At 49.7% G+C, this 21,338-nt stretch overlaps 1 protein-coding gene across 2 annotated transcripts in view; it reads right to left on the bottom strand.

Moving 5' to 3' along the window:
• Positions 1–15,097, bottom strand: part of GALNT14 (polypeptide N-acetylgalactosaminyltransferase 14) — a 92,940-nt gene extending 77,843 nt beyond the window's left edge. For both annotated transcript variants that reach the window (XM_086871025.1, XM_086871034.1), the window contains exon 1: positions 14,519–15,097. In XM_086871025.1, the coding sequence (XP_086727151.1) occupies positions 14,519–14,647 (129 nt within the window). In that variant the 5' untranslated portion in view covers positions 14,648–15,097. The remainder of the gene's footprint in view (positions 1–14,518) is intronic.
• Between the last annotated feature and the right edge of the window lie 6,241 nt (positions 15,098–21,338).

Genomic DNA, 21,338 nt, shown 5'->3' with positions numbered 1-21,338 from the left:
CCCATTTTTCTGCCCTCAAGATACCATCCTGAGTCATGAGATACCTTTTCTCCCATCTCTTTTTCCTCCTCTTACAAAATCTGTGGCTGAGGGTGACCACGAAGGCATCGAACCCTCCTGCTGCCAGCCATGAAGTGCTTCACGCCACAAAAGTCTGGCAGCAGCGAGGTCCACAAGGAAATTACTCTCATCTCCCTGAAAATAACTCCCCATCATCCACCTTAATTTCTTCCAATCCAGGACCCATGCCAGTGAGACACCCAAAACTCAGCAGCATACCCAAGGCAGGGGCATGTTCCTGAACTACCAACTGGTGTTACAACTTCATCAGTGCTACTAATGCCTCGCTCTCTCCCCATCCAGATTGACAATTCACCAATGATTTTAGCTGAATTTAGCTCCTTTTTCATTAATTTGGCTAAGATTTTGCTAAAGTTAGCTAAGTAGCTAATTTTACAAAGCATCTGCCATTAAATCTTCCCATGCCTCAAAGTCCCTCTCTATAAAAAGAGACTCATTATCACTGATTTGTCTCTAAATGACGGAGACTTTAAATCACTGCTACACAACATCTGGTTTGTGGCCCATGGGGAGCAGCCAGGCTCTGTTCAGCTGGATAACAACCCACTGGTGAAGATGCCACTGACTCAGCTCCAAACTTCCTTCTGCATCCCCAAGACACAGGCCAGGGCTGAGGGACAGAGTACAGGCAGCTCAAGGATCTAGAAACGGCTGAAATCAGTAGAGGGCTTAAGCCTTGGGGGCTTTTAGCCTTTCACCAGCAGGAAAGCACTTTAAAACTAAAAAAAAAAAAAGAAAAAGGAAATCCAGCTGAGGCAGAAGGAAAATGAAGGGGCTGCAACCTTAAGAGCTGTAGAGACATTCAAAAAATAGTATCTCAAAACTTCCCTGCAGCTGTAGCCAGCAAGACTATAAACTGGTCTATGATTTAGCTCCATTTGGTGCCCTCTGTCCAGCCCTGAGGCATGGCCCACGCAGCAGATACTAGCTTCCATCCCTATCTCCACCATCCATTAGTAGCTGTCAGCAAGTGTGGGAAGAAGGTGGGGTGCCAGCACAGCTCTGCATGCACAGGAACCCCCTTTTCCTGCCCTAGCAGGTCCCCTTGCAGCACCTCCAGCCATTGCTAGGACCATGCTGCTGTGCTGAGGGGCCTTGGCCAAGGTAGGTATTTCATCTCATAGCCCGTCCATTGTTGAGTACCCTATTTTCTTCCCAATTTTACCTTCTGTTTCCACCCTCCTTTTTTTTCCTCTTCTCCCCCTTGGTTCATTACATCCATAATTTATATCCACAGCACCAGCCAGCTGATTTACTGCCTTGGTCAATGCAGCTCCAGCATGAAAAAGAGACACAGCAAGCTCAGTACACAACAGGGACTGTCCTTCCAGGTTCCCATCCAGATGTGGGAACCTGCAAGGACAAGAGGGAGCAAAATTATCCCACAAGTGCAAGTACCAGCAGCACAACTTTCTGCACTCCCTCTCAGTACAGCATATCTGCAAGGACATGGCAATGCCAGGGCAGATGGACAGATCCTGCCAGACACTCCTGGAAGACAGGAGGTTTGAGGCCAAAGACTCTATGAGCGAAAGAGACTTGGGCAAGAATTTTTTTTATTGCCCCTAACCAGGCAGCAGGGAAACCTACTCCATCAGGATCAACTTGGAGCACTTCTGCTAAGCACCTCGTTTGCTCTCCCTCTCCTAATGAACAGCGTGACAAGCTTAGAAATCAATGGAGGCTCGCTGAACCCTGAGCGCGGCTCGTGCCGGCGCCCAGCCAGGCGTCCCTGGCACCTGCTCTCCCTAACTCAAACCGACGGGGAGCGATTACCCGACAGCTCCGCTAATGGCCACCCTGTCAGGGCTCCTCACCCACACCCCGGCAGGGCAGGCCATGGAAACAAGGCATTTGTGGAGGTGCCAGCCTTCTCCCCGGCAATACCTGTGCAGCGCTGCCAGGAACTGGCCTTGGGGAAGTCCCCAGCATTTCCCTGCAGCTGAGGATGCTCAGCTCAGTGCTTCTCTCCAAAACAACCACTGAAGTTTCTAGGCTCCTGGCCTCATAAGCAAAAACCAAGTCTTTATGTCTGGATGGACACTGCACATTTTGGGCCAAACACAGAGCGTGGGGACACCTCCAAGACAAGCCACCTGCATGCGATACCTGCGGCTGGGCAGGAAGGCACACAAGGAAGTGTAAACAAAGCCCTGGGGGACAGAGAGGGATGCAGAGCAAACCAACAAGTGGAACGGGGTGCCAAGAATCTGCTTTTGGCTCTTTTCCCTAAAATACCTGGCATACTGAAGATGGTCTGAGGCAGCTGATGCTGGCTGCACATGAGGGACAAGGCTTTGTTGGAGAAATAGCTGCATCCCAGTGCCAGACAAAGAGACACAGCAGCTGTGGCAGTGGTGCAGGCGTGATGGGGAACAAACACTCTCCAAACCCAACTCCAAGTAGGAGCAGCTCCTCTGAGCACCTAGAAGAGATTAGGATGCAACAGGGCCCTCTCACAACAAACAACCCCTAGTTTCAGTTCCAAAAGCCTCCCCACACCACAATCATAGCACCCCCTGCCACTCCCCACTCTGCTGCACCACCAAGCACATGGCAGTGTATTTACAAAAATATGTATTATTCAGTTTGCTGCTTCTCCCATCTATGCCTGAGAAGTAGAGGATGAGAAGAAGCATGCAAAGCACTGCTGCATCAAGCATGGGCTGCCCTGAGCCCTCCAGTTCCTTCCCCCCACAGTGTCCATGCCCTATTCTCTTAACCTCTCTGCAAAGGGGCTCATTTCCCATCTTGTTTCATGGCTCCAAACTGTTCTGCTGTGCTTTGTTTGCTTAAAAAAAATGTTAAGAGACAGAAAAAAGAAAAAAAGAAAAAAAGTGCACAAACAGGAGGGATTTAACTCTGCATCTCCTGGCTGGAGGGGCCTCACACACTACTCACTGCGGCACTGGTGATTTAATCATCAATGAGATGCTACTGCAAACAGCAACAGACAGCAGAGCCGGCAGGAGTAATGCTCCCTCCAACAGCGTGAATATTAAGAGCATTTAACAGCCCTTGTAATCACACTGTGGCTCCTTGCAAGAACACAGCCAGGCAGCACAAGGGAAGGCACTGAACCATGCTGCTGGGTTATCAAACTTCCCTGCACTCCTTACAGCACTGAAATCAGCCCTGCCTACAGAAAAGCGAGTGCTGGCTTCCCCACACGTTCTCTCCAAACCAAATCCCACGTGGCAAAAGCCCTTTGGCACACACTGGGATGAACTGGGTGGCTTGAGAGCCTCCTTCAGCGAAAGCCAGCCTCTTGTGGAATTTGGGTCCTCACAACACGGAGCAAACGTTAAGAGCTTGAGAAAATTAATCTCCTGTACCTGTCTGATGCATTGGGAAAGGATTACTGGGGGAGGAGAAGAAATTCTGAGCATGGCATGAGTTTAGCTGTGCCTCAGGACTTGAGATATATCGTACTTTTTAGGTCAAGCATTAGTGTGTTCTCAAAGAAGAAATGTCCTCAGGTTTTACACTTTTAAAGTTTTCAGTCTTTCATTGTATTAATCCAATTCTGAAAAGTTCCCTGTGATTTTGAGGCAGAAATGGCCAGTTATCTACGACATCTTACAGTAATGAAACACCTGTGAAACACAGCCACTCCTGGCTTACAGACTTGAAACACAGCTTCTGGAAACAAGGAAAAAAAGTGCAAATTTATCTGCTTTATCTCTCAGATGCAGTAATGGCTGCTGGTTCTGCCTGAAGATGGGGAGAGCATCTTGAGAGCCAAAACCGCATTCAGACAGAGAAATGCTGGGCTGCCCAAAGCCACACACACACACAGCTGGTGCCAATGCACAAACCAAGATCAATACGAGGAGATCAGCATCAAAAATTTGTTGATCCCAGTTGATATTTACATATAGAAACTCAGAACTTTTTGGTTATTTTGGCTGGACTAACATCTGCACTGCCAGGAGCTCCCTCTCCCAGGTTATCTCAGTGCAGCCTGTGTACCAGAGGGAAGGGAATTAGCTACCCAGCCTTTCATTCACACCTTTAATTATTCAGCTTATACTGATATAATATTAATTGAAGCAGAATAAGCTCCTCTCCTAAATACAGGTGCCCACATGCAGGAATCACTGAGATTTAAAAGGTGCAAATTGCTTTATTTAATGAGTTAATTTCCAGCTATCACATGGGCAAATCCCCATGCTGGACCTGCACCTGCTGCTGCACCAGCTCTGCCCCAGTGCTACGGCTGCTGTGCCAGCACAACGCTCTGGGTAAACAGAAGATGCGCAAAGGTTTGGTTACGCAGCAGAGATGTGCTTCCCTTCTGTGAATCAAACTTCTCTTTCATTCACAGAGTCAGGATTTGGCCACGATGATGGCAGCAGGAGTTGCACTCCCAAGGATGCAGTAAGGCACCAAGAGCAAAGAAATCCCATTTCACAGAACACCCCTTGTGCCTGCTGGGGAAGGCTGGCTGCCCTCCACCTCCCAGCAGCTGGTGCCCTTAAGCACCAACACTATTTCCTGCTGTTCCCCACCATGAGAGAAGAGCTTCTATCTGCAAAAGCCAAATTGAAACTGACTTTCCTTTGCCGGCATTGCCTTCAGGAGGGAAGGCGTCCTCACCTTGTTGAATCTTTTGGTGCCTCAGGTGAAGAACATCTGAACGACCTTCCCCAGCATTCAGATGCGTCCTGGAGCTCACTCTCACCTCACAAGGTAGATTGTGTTTGTGTTTTGTTTGATTTTTGGAAACGTTGTGTTTCCTGAGTGCACAGGTGCATCCAGGGGAGGTCCCTGCTGAGGAGACACATCCACGCCCAGGTAACATGGGCCATGTCACCAGGCAACATAACACTTTTCTCTTCATTTGATTCCCTTTTTTGCCACTTGCAAGTCTAATTTCAAATTTCAGATATTTCACTTTCTCACCGTTTTTAGTGCTCCTGACCAAACCCTTCACACATCACCTCTGCAAGGGGTTTCAACCCCAGAATCAGCTCCTCTCATGCCATGGCTAGCAGACATGGCTGCCAGCACACTGCTGGGCTGAGGGCACATCCCCAAGAGCTGCCAGGGGTTGGTTTGCTTCTCTCTGAGGAGACTTAAACCAGAGATCTTCCTGCAGGATGGGAGGGCAGTACATATCTTCACAAAGGGTTTTGCTGTACCACCAAGAACAAGCCATATGCAGCCTACACATCGTACATGGTTTAACTCCAAGCACTATGTGTATATTCATCCATTTGGATCCCAGTGGTAGCAGCAGATGGCAGGGTAATGCATGTCTGAGTCTGCCTCTCTCCAAATTACACTGTATTATGGCACCAGGAAAATGCAATGGGCGTTATGAATGCTGCAACTCCTTCTTGCTCCTTCTCCATCCAGCTCCATTCCTGTTGAAGGCAGGACAGTGCTACACAAGTCTCCTTCACAGCTTGGCTCCCACATACCACCTCCAGCAGTTCCCAGTGTCTTCCCACTGTCCACCTCACCAGAAAAACCACACACCTACCCCAACCAGACCCTGAGTTTCGCATTTCATCTAGGAAAGGTCAAAGTGCAAAGGGCTGCATCCCAAACATCCTCCAAGGCAGATACAAAAAGATATCAGAGGATATTATTCCATCCTGAACAATCCTGCATCAACCCATTGGGTAAAGCAGATTACCTAGACCCAGATGAAAACACTCCAATTAAATAATTTTTATTTTCTTTTAAAATCACTGTTTTGTAAGAAGAATTAAGCCAGCCATTGAAAATGAGTCTGCTCACACCTGTAACTCCTCCCTCTCATCTTTTCTCCATCTCACCGAACAACAAGCAACTAAAAATTCAACACACAAGCAAGGAAAGATGTGCACAAACTCCATCCAGCCAAGGCCTGCACCACTGAACATATTCATGTCTTATTTGCGAGCCGTGTGTCTCCATAATGGGTTATGAGGTGTGGTTGTAACTGGCGGATGCTGACGGTGGTCCTTGAGGAGGAAATGGTGTGTGTCTAAATGCAGGCAAAGCTATTTGGAAAGCCAGGACAAAGCAGCCTTTCTCTCCTGGCACTGGCCAAATCACATCCTTTGGACTTACTCCTTCAGTGGCTTCGAAAGAAAAAGAATCATCCGTCTCAATTCTCCTGGCTCTGTGAATAATGTTTAGAGAATAGAGGGTGATTTCATAGCTCATTTGTTTTTGCACCGCATGAACCCTGCTCTCTTCACATCACTTTCCAATCAGGTTTATTGCTGGTGTTTCCATGAGAAAACCAAGGAGGGAAAGGCTAAGACCCTCAGTCTCACTTGAGATTAAGTGAAAAAACCCAAAAATTAAAAAAAATAAATAAAAAAATAAAAAATAGAAAACAAATAAAGGAGAATCTCTCTTTCCCTTGTCTTTCAGCCTGAAAATGAACCTGTTTTGCTTCTGAATCAATTCTCTCCTGGCACTGCACTTCCCACAGTACTTTCCGAGATGAGATGCAATCATTAGCTCACTTGTTCCTCCAAATAATATCACAAAGCTGGAGCTCGAGCTACTTCGCAGTAAATCATCATTAATTTCTGCCTAGGTGTGGCAAGGCAGGGCTTGGTGAGGGACACAAACCCTGCCACACCCTCCCAGTGCCAGCACCCATCTGTGCACCTGCTGTCTGGGGACAGTCCCCCATCCAGCATGTCACCTTGTCCCCCCGTGGAGAAGTGACACTGGCACATTGTTCCTTATTCAAACACCTCTCCAATGACCCACAAAGGACCACCAGACCTCTCACTCCCTTGGGCTGCAGGAAGGGCTATCCAGGGCTCTATAAGGGGCCTCCAAACAGCGGGGTTGAGACAAACTATTAGTACAACTAATGATGCCTCCATGAACAAAGGGGTGAACTCTTGCTGAACTTGTCACCACCGATCACTTTCCAAAGGCACATGTTAAGGATGAGAAACCTTTCCTCCTGCTCCTCACAGCAATTTTGTGCCACTGGCACCCAGAGCCCCAGCCGCTCCCAGGACACCCAATGTCCATCCCACAGCAGGAGGCTTTCCAGGTACCCTACAGACTGATCCAGCCTGACCTAGAGCTGCCCTTCCCACCGCAGCAGCAGCTATATGGGAAAACCTACACCTAGGCAGGCTCGCTTTCCCAGCTCCTCTGGAAATACATATGAAGAGTGGAGCAATACTGATTTAGATGAGCAGAAGATGGGGCTCAAGACCTCCTCCTTGGCTTACTCTTCCTGTAGCATTGATTCCTGCTGAGATTCTGGAACCAAAAAGGGTAAAGAGGGTGGGAAATCAATTTAATTGCAGCTTAGTAAGCAACTGCACTAAGTGTCGCTGGCAAAATCTGAACATTTTGCAGTGAAAGGGGGAGAAATGGCTTTTTCATTGCACGGGAAAGTGGATTGAGAGCAAACTCCCCCCCATCATCTGCTCCTCACCCCTTCCTTCTTTAAACAGGAGGAAGCCAGCAAGAAACACACAGCTAACGCCAGCAATCTCCCGCTCCTGCTACTCCAATTAATAGTCAATCCGCTGCACCCTTTGTCGTTAGGCTGCACGTAATTACTCCTTCACGCAAACGTCTCCCTTAAACAGATCCTACTTCTGCTTTCTCCATAGATACATTCCCCTTAATTGGTTTTATTGCACCAAATGTGCTGGCCTGCCCTCACAGATGAGACTCTCCCAGGCGGAGTACGTTGCTTTTGCATTTCCACAACTTCTTCCAAGATTGCTTTTCCCACTGGCAAAAAGATTACAGCACAGAGAGCACACCCAGAGGTCCCAAAGTGGCATCCTGCGAGCTGTGCACACAGAACACCCGCATCCATGGACCCAAGAAAAACACTGGGCACACAAAACCCCAGTAATCAGCTTCCCAGGGATTTGTCAGCTTGGGACAGTAACCCTGCACCTGCATTCATGAGGGATCACAAGACAGTGTTATTTGCAAGGCTGCATCTCCTGGCAGTGCCCTTCCCATGCTGGAGCTCACCCAGCTCACACCTGCAGAGCCACAGCAGGCCCAGCAGTGTGCCCTCCACACTCTGCTGTGGTCTCTACACACACAACCAACCTCTCAGTTTCAGGAGGCACGGAAAATCTCTAGGCATAGTACCATAAAATGCTCCCTGGACTTGCCTTCCCCAGGCATAGCATTCCCATTTATAGCTCCAACCCTGCAGCTATCCCATGTGCAGAATCCCCTGCCCGTGGGGAGGCACAGGTCATGTTGCAGAGCCAGAGACAAGAGAGGTCTCGGCAGAGCAAGAAGTAAACCCAGCCAAGACAAGCCCTGGGCCATGAGCCCATCAAAATAAATCAGGATGATGCTTTCTTAACAAGGAAAGGAAAAGCGAGGAGAAAACAAGGAGGTTTTGAGTAAACAATTCAACTGTGCATATCAGAGGTGGTGAAAGAATAGGAAAAAACATCTTCCCTGATAGTCAACATCTTTCTAAAAGCATGGAGACACTTCAACAGATGAGCTGTGTCTCTGAAGCCTTGGTATCCAGACACAGAGCAGATTTTGAAGACTCTCACACTCAAACGTAGGACTTTTGTCAAGCCCACCCCTAAAGGTTACCAGGGGTTCCAGGATGTGAGCCAGAGCTGAATCCACCTAAAAACCCAGCAGTAGCAGGGGCTTGAGAGCCCTTCCCTGTTACCTAGGAGAGGATGATGCCACACCATGTCACACCAGCTGGAGAGGGATGCTGTGGCCTGGAGCAATTCCACGTGCAGGGTGCTCCACAGGGACCCTGACAGGAGAAGCGGTTTACAAGAGAAACCGTGACACTCCTGAGCTAAACTCACCCTCAGAGCATCACCACCTCCCAGCACCCCTTCAGAGTGAAGCAGAAGGACTCTTCCAATTCTTTTCATCCTTCCAGAGCACAATAAAAAGTATTTTTCTTCTTCTGGTGCTCAACAGTTCTTGTCAACAAAACACATACCACCTGCACAGAAATTTATTTATACTCTTAACAGGAGAGAAGCAGAATCCTTGCCTCCTCTCCTTCTCTCCCTGATACTTCTTTTAAAAGCAAGCTAAGAAAGGCACCTGTACATTCCAATGCTCACTGTTTTGCAAAGCAAACAGGTCTTGTTCAATCAATATTTATGCCCCCATCCGTCACAGCTGCAACACAGAGCTCCACCAGAATGTAATGGAGGCAAAATTCATTCACTGCAATTACCAGTGAAAAATTAGGAGGGTTTTCATTGACTGGTTATTGTTTCACAGGTATCCCAGGGAGCGCTTTAATGTGCAGCGGGCAGGTTAATTAAACGAGGTGCACCAGGCAGGCTGCTCACCATTTGTCCACAGCTGGCTGTCACCGAGGTGACTTCCTCACCTCACCCCTGCTCCACCAGACCCGTCCTGCCTGATCTCACAGATGAGGGCAGCTTGGGCATGGCTTTCTGTTTTATCTAGCACTAAACACACGAGCAAGAGAGAGAACTGGATTCCATCACACCTCCTTCACAAAGCTCTGCACATCCTAGAAAGCCTGGTTTTGCTCCTAGAGATTTCAGAGTGGGAATTCACCAACAAAGCATGAAATAAGTTACCCCTTCTCCCACATCCTGGACCTATGCATGTCCCCAGCCAAGTCCCAAGTCCCAGTCAATACAAGCTTCCTGGGTATTAAACACTCTGCCTCTTTTTTTTTTTTTTTTGGTTCCCAACAGCTTTGCCACTTCAATCCCTTAATTGTCAAGATCTGAATTTTTGCAGGATACACAGTTATTTTAATCTGTTAAGTGGCTCTGCTGCTATAAAACTGACAGGAATTTAATATCTGGAGACTGTCAGCTGAGCTCCAGGTGCTGAGGCTTTCTAGATGGCAATGATGCAGAAGGAAGCACAGGCTGGTGCAAGGCACAATTACACAAAGCTGGCAAGGGCCCCTCTGCACTGAGGTCTAGCCCTGCAGGGTGATGAGCACCCCAGAATGCCTGGAGCAGGCAGTGAGGCTGCCAAGCTTCTCCACATCTCCCAGGAGCCATTCCCCAGCTGCATTTGAGCACATTCTGAAAGGAGACGTTGCATTGCAAACACCAGTACAAGTCAAGTAGAACAGGTCACTATTTTTAATAAAGGAAACTTTTCCTCTGTAGCTTTTCTCCTGCACTCAGGCCCGTCACAGACCTGCTTTTCCCTCCAGCGGCTGTCAGCTGTGCCTCAGCCATTCATCAAAAGGAGCAAGCTAGCATGCAGGAAGGAATGAAGGGAAATAAAATCCCAAACCAAAGACTATCTTCCTGGCCCTCCTGCACATACTGGCCCAGAGCACAGGAGCCCAGAGCCCTGAAAACCCCTCCCTGCTGCAGGGCTCTGCCATACAGCCACTGTAGTCTGATACAGGTGCAGGAAGTGAGACCACCAAGGGCTTGTCACTCACCTACTCATCTCCTGTTCCCTCATTAGCATCCCCCAGGGCCACACAGCCACAGCCTGCCACAGGAAACAGGAGCCAGCACACCAGCAAAGCATTGCTGCAGAGCCAGCTACAAGTACTCCTCACAATTAATTTGGGATTTTGCTTGTAATTAATCCCGCATATCAGTTCCCCTCATTATTCCTTAATGTAATTAAGTTATTAATTTAGATGTCCCCCCCCTCAAAGCAGAGCAGTGGGATGGATCAGAGGAGAAGCATGGGAGATGCCAGGCAGTAGCATGGGGCCATGAGCCCAGATTACTGGAGCACATGCCAAGCCCCACCACTGCCTCCCTGGGTGACTTCAGGTGGGTCACTGGCAGCCTGATTTTCCAAGAGGATAAAACGATTTCAATTCCTCCAGAGTCCACCAGAGACAGAAGGATCCAAAGTTCAATTAGCCTCTCCGGGTCCTGGTTTACCCAGCTGGAAAACTGCTGGGACAAGGAGACAGGCTGCAACTAATTAAAGCCTGTAAAGTGTTTTGAAACCCTCCGCTAAAGACAGGGAAGGAAGGAGGCATCAATGAGCCCCAGCTGATCCATGACCCCAGCCAGCCCCGTGTCCTTACACCCCCATCCATCAAGCCCAGCTTGCCTGCAGGCTGAGCCCGTGGCTACTAACCAGGCACCGAGCCGGGTAAAGCTCCCTGGCAAGGGCAGGCATCCTGCTACAGCTCCTCTTCCCTGCCAAATCACAGGACTGCTTAAAGGGCAGCGAAAGGGTGAGTGTTACTTACGGCACTAACAGGGCTTGATCTGCCCCTTGGAAAAGAGAAAAAAAACAAACCCCAAGCAACAGCGGTAAAAACAGCACCGGAGGGACCAGCGAAGTTGTCCCAGGATCAACTCCATGGTCCTAAACACGGCCAGTTTTTTTCTTCCATACCCTAATGGCCCTGCGAGGCTGCTGTACCTCCAGGCTCGGAGGGAGTCCCACACCCTAAAATCCAGCCTCAACCTGATCCTGCTGCCCCAGCATGTACCACCGGAGGCTGCAGGCAGCAGGGAGGAGGAAGAGGAGGGGGAGGAGGAGGAGGGAAAGGCGGTGACAGGGATTAAGGGAAGCAAGGGCTGGCAAGAAGAGGGGCTTTGTGCCTGCCTGCCACTGGGCAGCACCGAGATCCATAGAGATGGATTGCAGGGGAAGGTGCAGCCAAGTTAATTACAACAGACTGCTGCACCCACCTCTTTGGGAACGAGCAGCTCGGGAAAGCTCAGCTACTGCTGCAAGACCTTCCCTGAATGCCGGCCTTCATCAGGTCCTTGAGATGCCAAGCCAGCAGCGTTTTGGGCAAAGGAAGGACTCAAAGATTGCGTTGTACCCCTCACACCAAAGGCCTGCCCCTTGGAGACCCTGCCCACCCCAACAGAGGATCCTCTGGCTGAAAGACAAACATCACAAACCTTCCTTTGGGAAGCAAAGCCTGGACCTGGCTCAGGATTCAGAGTAAAGCAGAGGGCAGGGTGCAGACCAAAATAACATATATATAGTTAATATATAACAATATATTAATAATTATATAGTTAATAATATAACAAAATAACAATAATAATAGTGATTGATGGGCATCCCTGGAGCCAAGGGCAGCAGCTCTGTGAGCAGGAGCTCTGCTGGTGGCTCTTTGCAGGGCACCAGTGTGCCACAGGCAGCCAGGGACCTCGGACACTGTGGCCTTCCAGCAGCCACGTGTGCCAGGAGCCCTGCGACAGGCACAGGCAGGAGGCAGCGTAACCAGCTGGAGCCTAACTGGAAAGGTCTAAAGGTTAAACCTACACGAGGCACGATACATGGTGCGCCCATGTCCACAGAACTACAGCTCAACTGGGAGGGAAGGGAACAGGTTGGAAAATGCTGCCAGCAAAGCTGATGTGGATTTGCTCCATATCTCCTCCGTAGCTGTCTTACGATGTTTGAGCTGCTGTTAGCAATCCACCACCGCCTCTTGTTCCTGGAGGAATTTGGGAGGACAACCCTTAACTGCTCAAGTACTCAGCAGTGGCAGCCAGTCCCAGTGGACAGGGCAACAGGACACAGCATGAGGCTCCTCTCTGGACCCCAGCAGTCCTGTCTGTGGTACCCCAGTCAGCTCTGCAGCTATTCACAAGTGTTAACTGAAGTGACACCACATCCCCACGCTCATAAGCGGCTTATAAGTCATACTGCTCCAAAGCAGTTTCCAAAGCCAAAAAATGCAGTGCATTAAAAAATAAAAAACAATCTGCACTCTATGGGTCTCAAGGGGATGCAACTGTTTGGATGGAAAATTCAGAATAAATGAAGGAGAGGCAATTTAAGCAGTCAGATTGCTGGAGTTATGGCAACTTGGCAGTGGAAGCTTCAAAACGTGGGGACGGATTCTGTGTGGCAGAAGTTCCCTTCACCTGCTGCGGGAGCCAAGACCAGCCTGTAACAGCATCAGCAACCTAAACCCAGAGGTGGGGGGGGAGCCTTGAATGGGAGCAGAAAGTCAAAATGGGCTGCAAAATGGCAGCAATTCAGCAGCAGCTGGTGCTAAACGAGAAGCAAGGTTCATTTCATTTCAAGGAGATTATAGTAGCCCCCGTCAGACAGAGGGAGGTCTTTTTTCTTCAGTTTTTAAAAATACAGTTCTGACACCAAAGCACAGCTATGGTTAAGAAAGCTCTTGTCTTCTAACTCTTCTTTCAGTGACTTATTTATTGCTTCCCCAGCTTAAATAAATAAATAAGTGTATAGATAATTATTTCTTTTTGGGGCCTGAAGTCACACAGATTCATTCCCTTCTTCTAGGATTGAAAGATTTACAAAAGCCTGAAGAAACCTCCTCAATCATTTTTATTTAAAAAAGCATGGAAAACCAATAATTCCCCAGGATGAAAAAATCAAAGTAAGCTTTATGAGTTCTGACTTTTTTTTTTTTCCCAATCAGGTCGTTAATTCAGTTGCTGAGGTGACAGACACATATATGAGACTCTCCAAAGATGTGGCGAACAAGTAAAGCTGTCACATACCGTGGGCCGAACACTGCTGGGTGTCACTGATACAAAAAAAGGGGCTGAGGGCTCACACCCTCCTCCCTCTGCCACAATAACCCTAATCTCGGTGTATTTTCAGGAGCTGGACTCTAACCCGGATTAATTAATTCAAGATTTACAACAGTACAGCTAAGCAGCATCTAATCCATGTCCTTTGGAAAGTTAACCCTCGGCTAAGCCCCAGCCGCTCTCAGCCGAGGAGAGGACACGGGACCCCGCTCCGCCGAAGCTGCTCTCATCTCCCCCGCTTCTCCTTCGGGCAGCGAAACTCGGATTCACTGCACTGTGCGGAGCGAGGTGCTCCTCACATCTCTGCCGTGCTGTCCCTCCGGGGACTCAAAGACGACACAGAAAGGCGCGATTGCACGGGCACCCTCCTCCCAGCACCAGCATCCTGCCCGTGCCTGCTCTTCCAGCACAACCAGCCGCGAAAAGCCCCGCGCTTCAGCCGAGCTCGCCCAGCCAAACACGGACCGGCCAAGCCCGCTCCCCTCTGGCTGCAGCCCGGACAGATTCGAGCCCTTCCTCCTCCTCTAGAGCACAGCTCGGGAGCACGGCGTGAACCCACAGGTGAAAGGAGTCGCCGGTCCCCCAGCCGTGATACGAAACACGCGTTTCGTTTCCTTGGGATGCACCGGTCCCCCCGCTCCCAGGGCCGGGAGCCTGGGATGCTCCAGGTGGGCGGCGGGACCAAGGGTCGGTACCGCCGGCAGCACCCGCGGCCGGGCCAGCCCCGACGGCCGCAGCCCCCGGTGAAGCGGGGCAGGGGGGGCGGCTGGGGCTGCCGCTGTCCGAGACGGAGCGGAGGGGGGAAATCAAGACCGGGGAGTACGGAAAGGGCCCCAGTGCCCCCCGCCCCGGAAAAGGCACGGGTCCGGTACCAAACTTGAGAGGGAACGCGAAGGGGTGGGGGGCCCGAAACCCGCCGGGAACTTCCCCGGGCGGCGGCGGCATCGCGCCCAAGTCCCGCCGGAGCAGCCGCGGCCCCGCCGCCCCTTCCTTACCTCCGGCGTGTGTCCCTCGGGCTCCGCCGCCTCCAACTTCCTCCGCGCCCCGAAGAAGAAGAGCAGGAGGGCGGCGAGCCAGAGCACCCCCAGCAGAGACAGCGCCAGCCGCCGCGTCGGCCGCCTCATCCTCGGCAGCAGGGGAAAGTCCGGCGGGGGCACCGGGAGGCGCTGGGGGGGAGCCGCGGGCGGCTCGGGGGGCAGCGGCAGCGGGACTGGCGGCGAGGAGGGTCTCGCCCGCCCGCCTCGGAGCCGGCGAAGCGAGTCCCGGGCTGTACATGCTCTGCAGGGGAGGGGAGGGGAGGAGGAACGGGAGGAGGAGGCGCCGGGAGGAGGGGGGCTGGAGCCGGAGCTCCAGCCGGGAAAAGGTGCAGCGGGCAGGCTGCCGGGCTGGTCCCCGGGGAGCTCCTGCCCTGCCCGCTCCGCGCCGGCGGGGAGGCAGCCCCGGGGACGGGGACACCGAGGGGTGCGGGGGTGTCTGCGCGTATCCGGGGACGCCCGTCCCTCTGTCCTGCCTCCGTGAGTGAGTGCGGGGCACTTGCCCGCGAAGGGATGCGCGGGGCTGGGCAGCGCCGCTGCGAGTTTGGCCCGGGTCGGTCCCGGTCCCCGCCCGACTCCGGGGCGAGAGGAGGCCACCGTTCAACAACACACAGAGGAGGCTCAGACATGATGGGAAGATTAATTTAACCAATTGAAACAGCAGGGGGAATTCAGGTAGGTGGAATTTAATTACTGGATTTGGAAGAGAAGATGTGTGTCTCTAGAGCTGTCAAGAACACGTAAAAAATAAAATCATAATCAGCTGTTGGTATTCCAGCAGCAGCTTAATGCCAGGCCATGGTCCTGCAAGGATGGCCCTCAGCCGTCATCCTTGTCCCATGGGGTGTTCCTTGCTGGCTCTACACGCAGCCCCAGCACAGCCAAAGTGGGAATTACAGACCTTGCTGAGGGGGGAAAAAACCTAACACAACTACAGAATAGGACTCCAGGAATAGGAATACAGACAGAAAAGAGCTGTCTCACCCAGCTATCCCTGCTCGCCTGACGCTGCTCTTCCACTTGATCTTGCCACTGACAAGTATTACATGAGCTGCGCAAACCTTTGCAGAAGACATTAGAGAATAAATTAAGTATTGGAGCAGATGTGAGTCATTCATGTTAGTACAAAAACTATAGAACTATAGAACAAACCCCATAAAAACAGGAATCTATGCATAAAGTAACATATGGAATGAAATAGAGATAAGATGTCAAATGCTGGAAAGTCCGATGCACATGTTGTAAACAACCTCTCCTATGCATTTCCCACACACTCCTCCTGGCTTTATTATTTCCTGCAGTTGTTTTCTGTCACTTACTAATTTATCATTTGCAATCTTCATCCTCTGTCCTCCTCTGATTTATTTCCAGGGCTCAATAAGCCCTTCTCCCTAACATAATCCATGCCTCTCAGGCCCAACATTCACAGAAAGATGCCCAGATAAAAATTTCATTAGCATCCACAAAAAGGGACATTTCTCTCTCTTTGTTTTAAAGCCGTGTGACTTTGAAACACCTTTACCAGAATGAGGAAATCTAGGTCCAGCAGGCAGTTAGTCTGAACTTTATTTTACAGCCAGGCAGGAGCAGAACTAACGAGGTGGGAAGAGGGCAAAAAGCCCTCAATGCCCTGGTGAGCCACCAACCTGATGTCACATGGGAAACCCACACCAACCTGAAAGTGCAACCTGAAAATGCAAAATTCATTTGCCACACCAGTTAACCTTCCTCAGCCCCACATTCAGGGTAGCTGGACCATCACACTTCATCTCTGCCCAATCTAGCTGGGACCTACAGGTACTCTCCCCAAACTGTTGCCTTACGCTTTTTCCTGACAGCCAAGGTAAAACACCTGAGCAGCTTTCAGTAGCTGAGGCACATCAGTGGTAGTTTTTACAGGGCTTATAAGTTGTTATCTTGCCTTATGCTCATACCTGCTGTTGGGACAGACTGGTTGCTACCTCTCACGTACCTCCTTTGGATCAGGAATGGCTTCCTGACCAAAAAGATCACCTTGCCACAAGTAGAAAATAGCCATGTGTGTTTTCCTGCCTGGGACAAAGTGACCTTGGCTGCTGTTAAACAGTGTTCCCTCAATACATTTTCAGAGGGTGCTGAGTTTTTCCTACCAGACCTCCCTCTGTGCAAGGAGAGTTTTTCCAGATAAAGGCACCTGGAGGGTGTTATCATTCAAAGCTGGATTAAAAACCTTGTCTTTTTTGTAGGTCAGACTTTCAGGGGAAGCTATTGCAAAATACAGAGGGGAAGTATAGAAAATATCAAGGAAATACATTACAAATTAGATTACAGGTAAGGTAATAAATAGGACATACCTGACAAAAATGCAATCAGATAATGCTTTCTTATTACCTTGAGAAACAACTCCCTCTGCTGAGGGAAAGCTTCACTGGCAGGGCTCGGTGCCGTGATGGATAACTCGCCGTGCCCGGCAGAGAAGAGGCAAAGGCCCGATGCTTCCCCACTGGCACTGCCTCCACTCCAGCTAGGAGGGGACACCGTACAAATCCACCATCTGTGCAGGTGTCCCGTGTGGATGCAGGAGACTCAAGGAGCTCTAGCAATGCGTAGTTGCCAAGGAAGTATATTCCTCCTGACAGTGTGCCTGTATGCTGGAACAGATAATGTATCAAGCAGATGATGGTAACAGCTATTTAAACAAGAATAAGGCAAGAATACAAATCTGGAGGTTCAGAATTATTTGAAGTCGTAGACTTTCAGAGACTTGTATAAAAATCCTACTGCAATTCCATTAAAAACATGGCAATAAAAAAAAAATCTTCTGTGGTATTATTGACCCGTATCTTTCCCATTTTTTCTAATTTTTCATCTGCCAATCTCAGCTCCTTCACAAGTGAGGTCCATAACATATTACCTGTTTCCAACACAGCAAAATTTACAGGCAGTACAGCCAGAGACAGAAAAACAGTTTAGGAAATGGGTAGCTGGCATTTGTTGGTATCAGCATTGAAGAGCTGATGAAAGTGATTGTTTCGTGAAAGCAAGAATAGGACCTGATTTCTGAGTGGGAGGGGGACTCCTCACAATCACAGCTTCAGACGATGGCCCTTCAGGGTCCTTATGGAATGGGTGGAAGGGGAGAGTAGCTTTCCTTTCTGTTTCAAGGGCATCTGTAAAGCACATTTCAAGGGAATCTAGTCTCACTGGGTCTACAAACCAGCTGGACACTGCTTCAGTGCAGTTTTTTCTAGGAATACTCTTGGGTTTGAGTTCAGTTCACATCTGAGATTCTATTCACAGAGTGTTTCTTTTCCAAAAGGATCACAAATACTTTGCAGGTTTTTTCTCAGAAAGTTAAAAGGGGCTTAAACAGATACAGCCAAGAAGTGATCAGAGGAAAGGATCAAAACCCACCCCCAAACTTGGGGATACTGAGCAGTCTCAACTTCACACAAGAGGTTACTGTAAGATGGAGGAGCCCCACTAAGCTCTGGATTGAAAGGGGCTTCTAGGACAGAAAGCTCCACTGCCAGCGGAGGATCTGGTTCAGTCAGTGGCTTGGGGTAGCCCAGCACTCGGTGCTGTTCATGGCAGTGCACCCTCCCCAAAAAGAGCTGCTGCTTGCAGTAGCACATGTATCAGAAAGTGTTTGCAAACAACAAGAGATCAGCGTTTGAAAGGGTCAGCATGGCAATACGTGGTTATACAGGGTGCTGGATTTCATTCAGGGGTTAGTGGTGCCTCTGTGGTGCCTGCTCCAGGCTCCGGGGAAGAAGCTCATTCAGGAGCTTCTCTCCCAGCCCTGGCAGAGGGTGTGCTACACTTACTGAATTTAACCATGCCGAGGACAGGGCCAGAAGAGGAGGGTGAGCACAACAAGCTGCTCCCAAATAGCTGTTTTGGCAAGTGCTGAGCACTGGCGTGTCTCAGCAGGAGCCCAGCTGTCCCTCGTCACCAGCAGAGGAGGTGCCAGCCTGGGTGCAGAGGCTCCAGGACAGCAAGCCAGCACATGCCCTGGCCCAGCACCACCCCACAGCCCCAGCCTGCTCCCAGAGATGACTCAGCACCATTTGGTATCCCTCTAAGGATGGAGCTGTGCTTCAAATGACAACAGTCATGTCAGTGGCTTCCAGGTTTATATTTAACACTGGAACAAAGTTCCCTTTTCCGACCTGTAGCTGTTCAAAAAGCCTCCGGAGAGGAGAGGAGAGGAGAGGAGAGGAGAGGAGAGGAGAGGAGAGGAGAGGAGAGGAGAGGAGAGGAGAGGAGAGGAGAGGAGAGGAGAGGAGAGGAGAGGAGAGGAGAGGAGAGGAGAGGAGAGGAGAGGAGAGGAGAGGAGAGGAGAGGAGGTCCCTTGCACAGGAGTGAGGAGGTTGTTGCTTTGCCATGGGGTCCCCAGCTCTGCAGCACTTGACACCACCATGCCGTGGCCCCTTGGAAAGCTGCTGCAGGGGTGCAAGTGTGTGCTGAGCTGGTGACTCCTACCCACAGCTACCATCTCACACAGCCCTTGGCATTGTGAGGGTAGAAAAGGCTCTCTGCCACCACAGGCAGTACCCTGACATCTCAAGAAACAGTTTCCATGGTGGCTGTTGAAGATAATGTGAACAGTATTCCACATTTTTGTGGCAGGTAAGATCTGCCTTTGTTTTTGTGCTGTAATGGAAGCCAAAAAAGTCAGACCAGTATTTATATGAAAAAATCCTCCCTGTGTGCTCTTGGAGACCAAAAAATGTTAGGGAGAGCTCTGGCCTAATACCAGGAGAATTGCAAGTTAACATACTAAAAAAACAAAACCAAAACTTTATATTGTCTGTCTCCTCTCCCTTGCTGAGGTAACAGAACTGTAGCTTGTCCTACATCTGCAGCTTAAATGGCAGGGTTAAACATGAAGCTGTGAAGCACTCACCTTCTCCTCTTGGGTGATGATATCACTGTGCACCTCCTGACCTATTGCTGCACTCAGAAGGGGAAATACAGGAGTTCCTGCAGGCTTTTTGCCACTATCAGTGTTGCAAGCAGATCTCTCTTCCAGTACCTCTAAAGGATTTTTTTTTTCCTTTTAATTAAACTGCAAGCATTCTTCCCTAGCAAACTTTCCACAATGGCATCTCCAGTTAATTAAACGTTTAAGCTGTCAGGAAATGCTATGCATTAAAAAAAATAAAATAAAGAGGAGAGCTACTTTAATAGCATTTGTTAATTGAAGTTCTCATCAAGTCAGCTGCAGCAACAGAAGCTGCTTCCTGAGTCGATGGGCAAGAGCACACACCCAGATATTTGCCTGCAGTTCCTGCAAGTCAGACTCCCATCTCCAGGCTAGTGTCTGTGGCACTGATGGATGAGGCAGCACTGAGCTCCCTCACCACTGGAACAACTGCAAAGACTTCTCTGCAGTAAAACTGGAGGAAGGCTAAGGGGAATTCTTGCTTTCCTCAAGGTATTTTCCATCTCCAGCAACTGCAATCAAATGGGCATCCACTTGTACTTGTGTTTAATTCACATGCTCCCCAGTCCTTGTCTCCATTTTCTGGAGCACATTTTTTTCTGGACAAGATGCAGCCTTTACTCACAGCATTTACAAGGTGCCCAGTGATGCCAATCTGAGCAGGTGTGGGAACACAGGCAAAAGCAACGAGAGATTTGAAGGGAGACACATTGACTTAAGTGTGTGACTGAGGGACATTTTAGCAAAGAACAGTTCCCTTGGACAGTGCTCTTCCACTGAAACCACCTTCAATACTGTTCACTGGTTGCTCTTGACCAGCCCTGTCTCTGGGCTTTATTGCTGCAATAAAGTCTTCTGGATCCTGTCTGTCCCCAGATGTCTCTGGTGCTTGTTAGTCTCTCCTGATGCTCCTATTTTCTGGAAAAAGCGCCTGGATAAGTGATGGCTGTTGATCCCACAGCCTGGTTTTTTTTCCAGAGTTCTGGTGGGGTAAGCTGCCTAGCTCCAGGTGGCTGCACCAGCAACCAGTGGCAGGCACTGCAAATGGCCACAAAGGAGCATTTGAGAACAAAGGCAGCAGAGAGTTTTATGGGCCAAGCTGCAGCAAACAATCAATAAACAGAGCACAGGGCAGGTGAATCTTTACCAACAGCAGCTGAGCCTGTGAGGTTCTGGGCACCCTGAAGTTCTCAGCACAGCTCTGGTAAAACATATGTTCCCAGGGGACCCCAGTGCTGCTGGGACTTCAAGGGGAAGCAAAGCTGCTCACCTGCCTCCCAAGGAGCTGTGCTCCTGTGCGCATTCTCATACATGCACACACCCCTCCCATCCATCTCTAAAAGCAGAGAACCCTGCCAGAATTCAGACCAAACCCTTTTGTTGCTTTGAATGTGCTAAATCAGTCTCTTTCAGCCAGCTGTAGGACTGTGTCTCTCAGACACTTTGAAGCCCATAATTGTGGTTTGGACAGGTGACACTTAACAGAATAAAGAACAAGTCATGTGATGGGTGAGATGGGTGAGAGAACACGTTAGCTAAAATAAAGCTTTGTCCTTAAAGCACCTTTAATGCCTCTGTCCTTTTGTGTGCAGGTGTTAAGCAGACTTCAGAATTAAATCTCTATTTCTGGGATATGTTAGTGTGGCCCAATGCCAACTGGGATCTAGGCATCTATTAACACAGCTGGCAATATGTAATATTGCACCAGGCACTTTTGGGGAAGGAGGGTTTTCACAGCTGGGTGGAAAGTTTTACCCTCATCTTCTGCCTATAAAATTTTTCATAGAAAAAATTTCTGACTCTTTATCTCTCCCTTTTCCTGCAGGATACAAACACTGGAGACAGTGAGCCACA

This window comes from Cyanistes caeruleus, chromosome 2 (assembly GCF_971803275.1).
Source record: "Cyanistes caeruleus chromosome 2, bCyaCae1.hap1.1, whole genome shotgun sequence".
In the NCBI taxonomy this organism is placed as follows: Eukaryota; Metazoa; Chordata; class Aves; order Passeriformes; family Paridae; genus Cyanistes; species Cyanistes caeruleus.
Note: the sequence above shows the minus strand (reverse complement) of the source record. Positions and strands in the feature narration are given on the sequence as shown.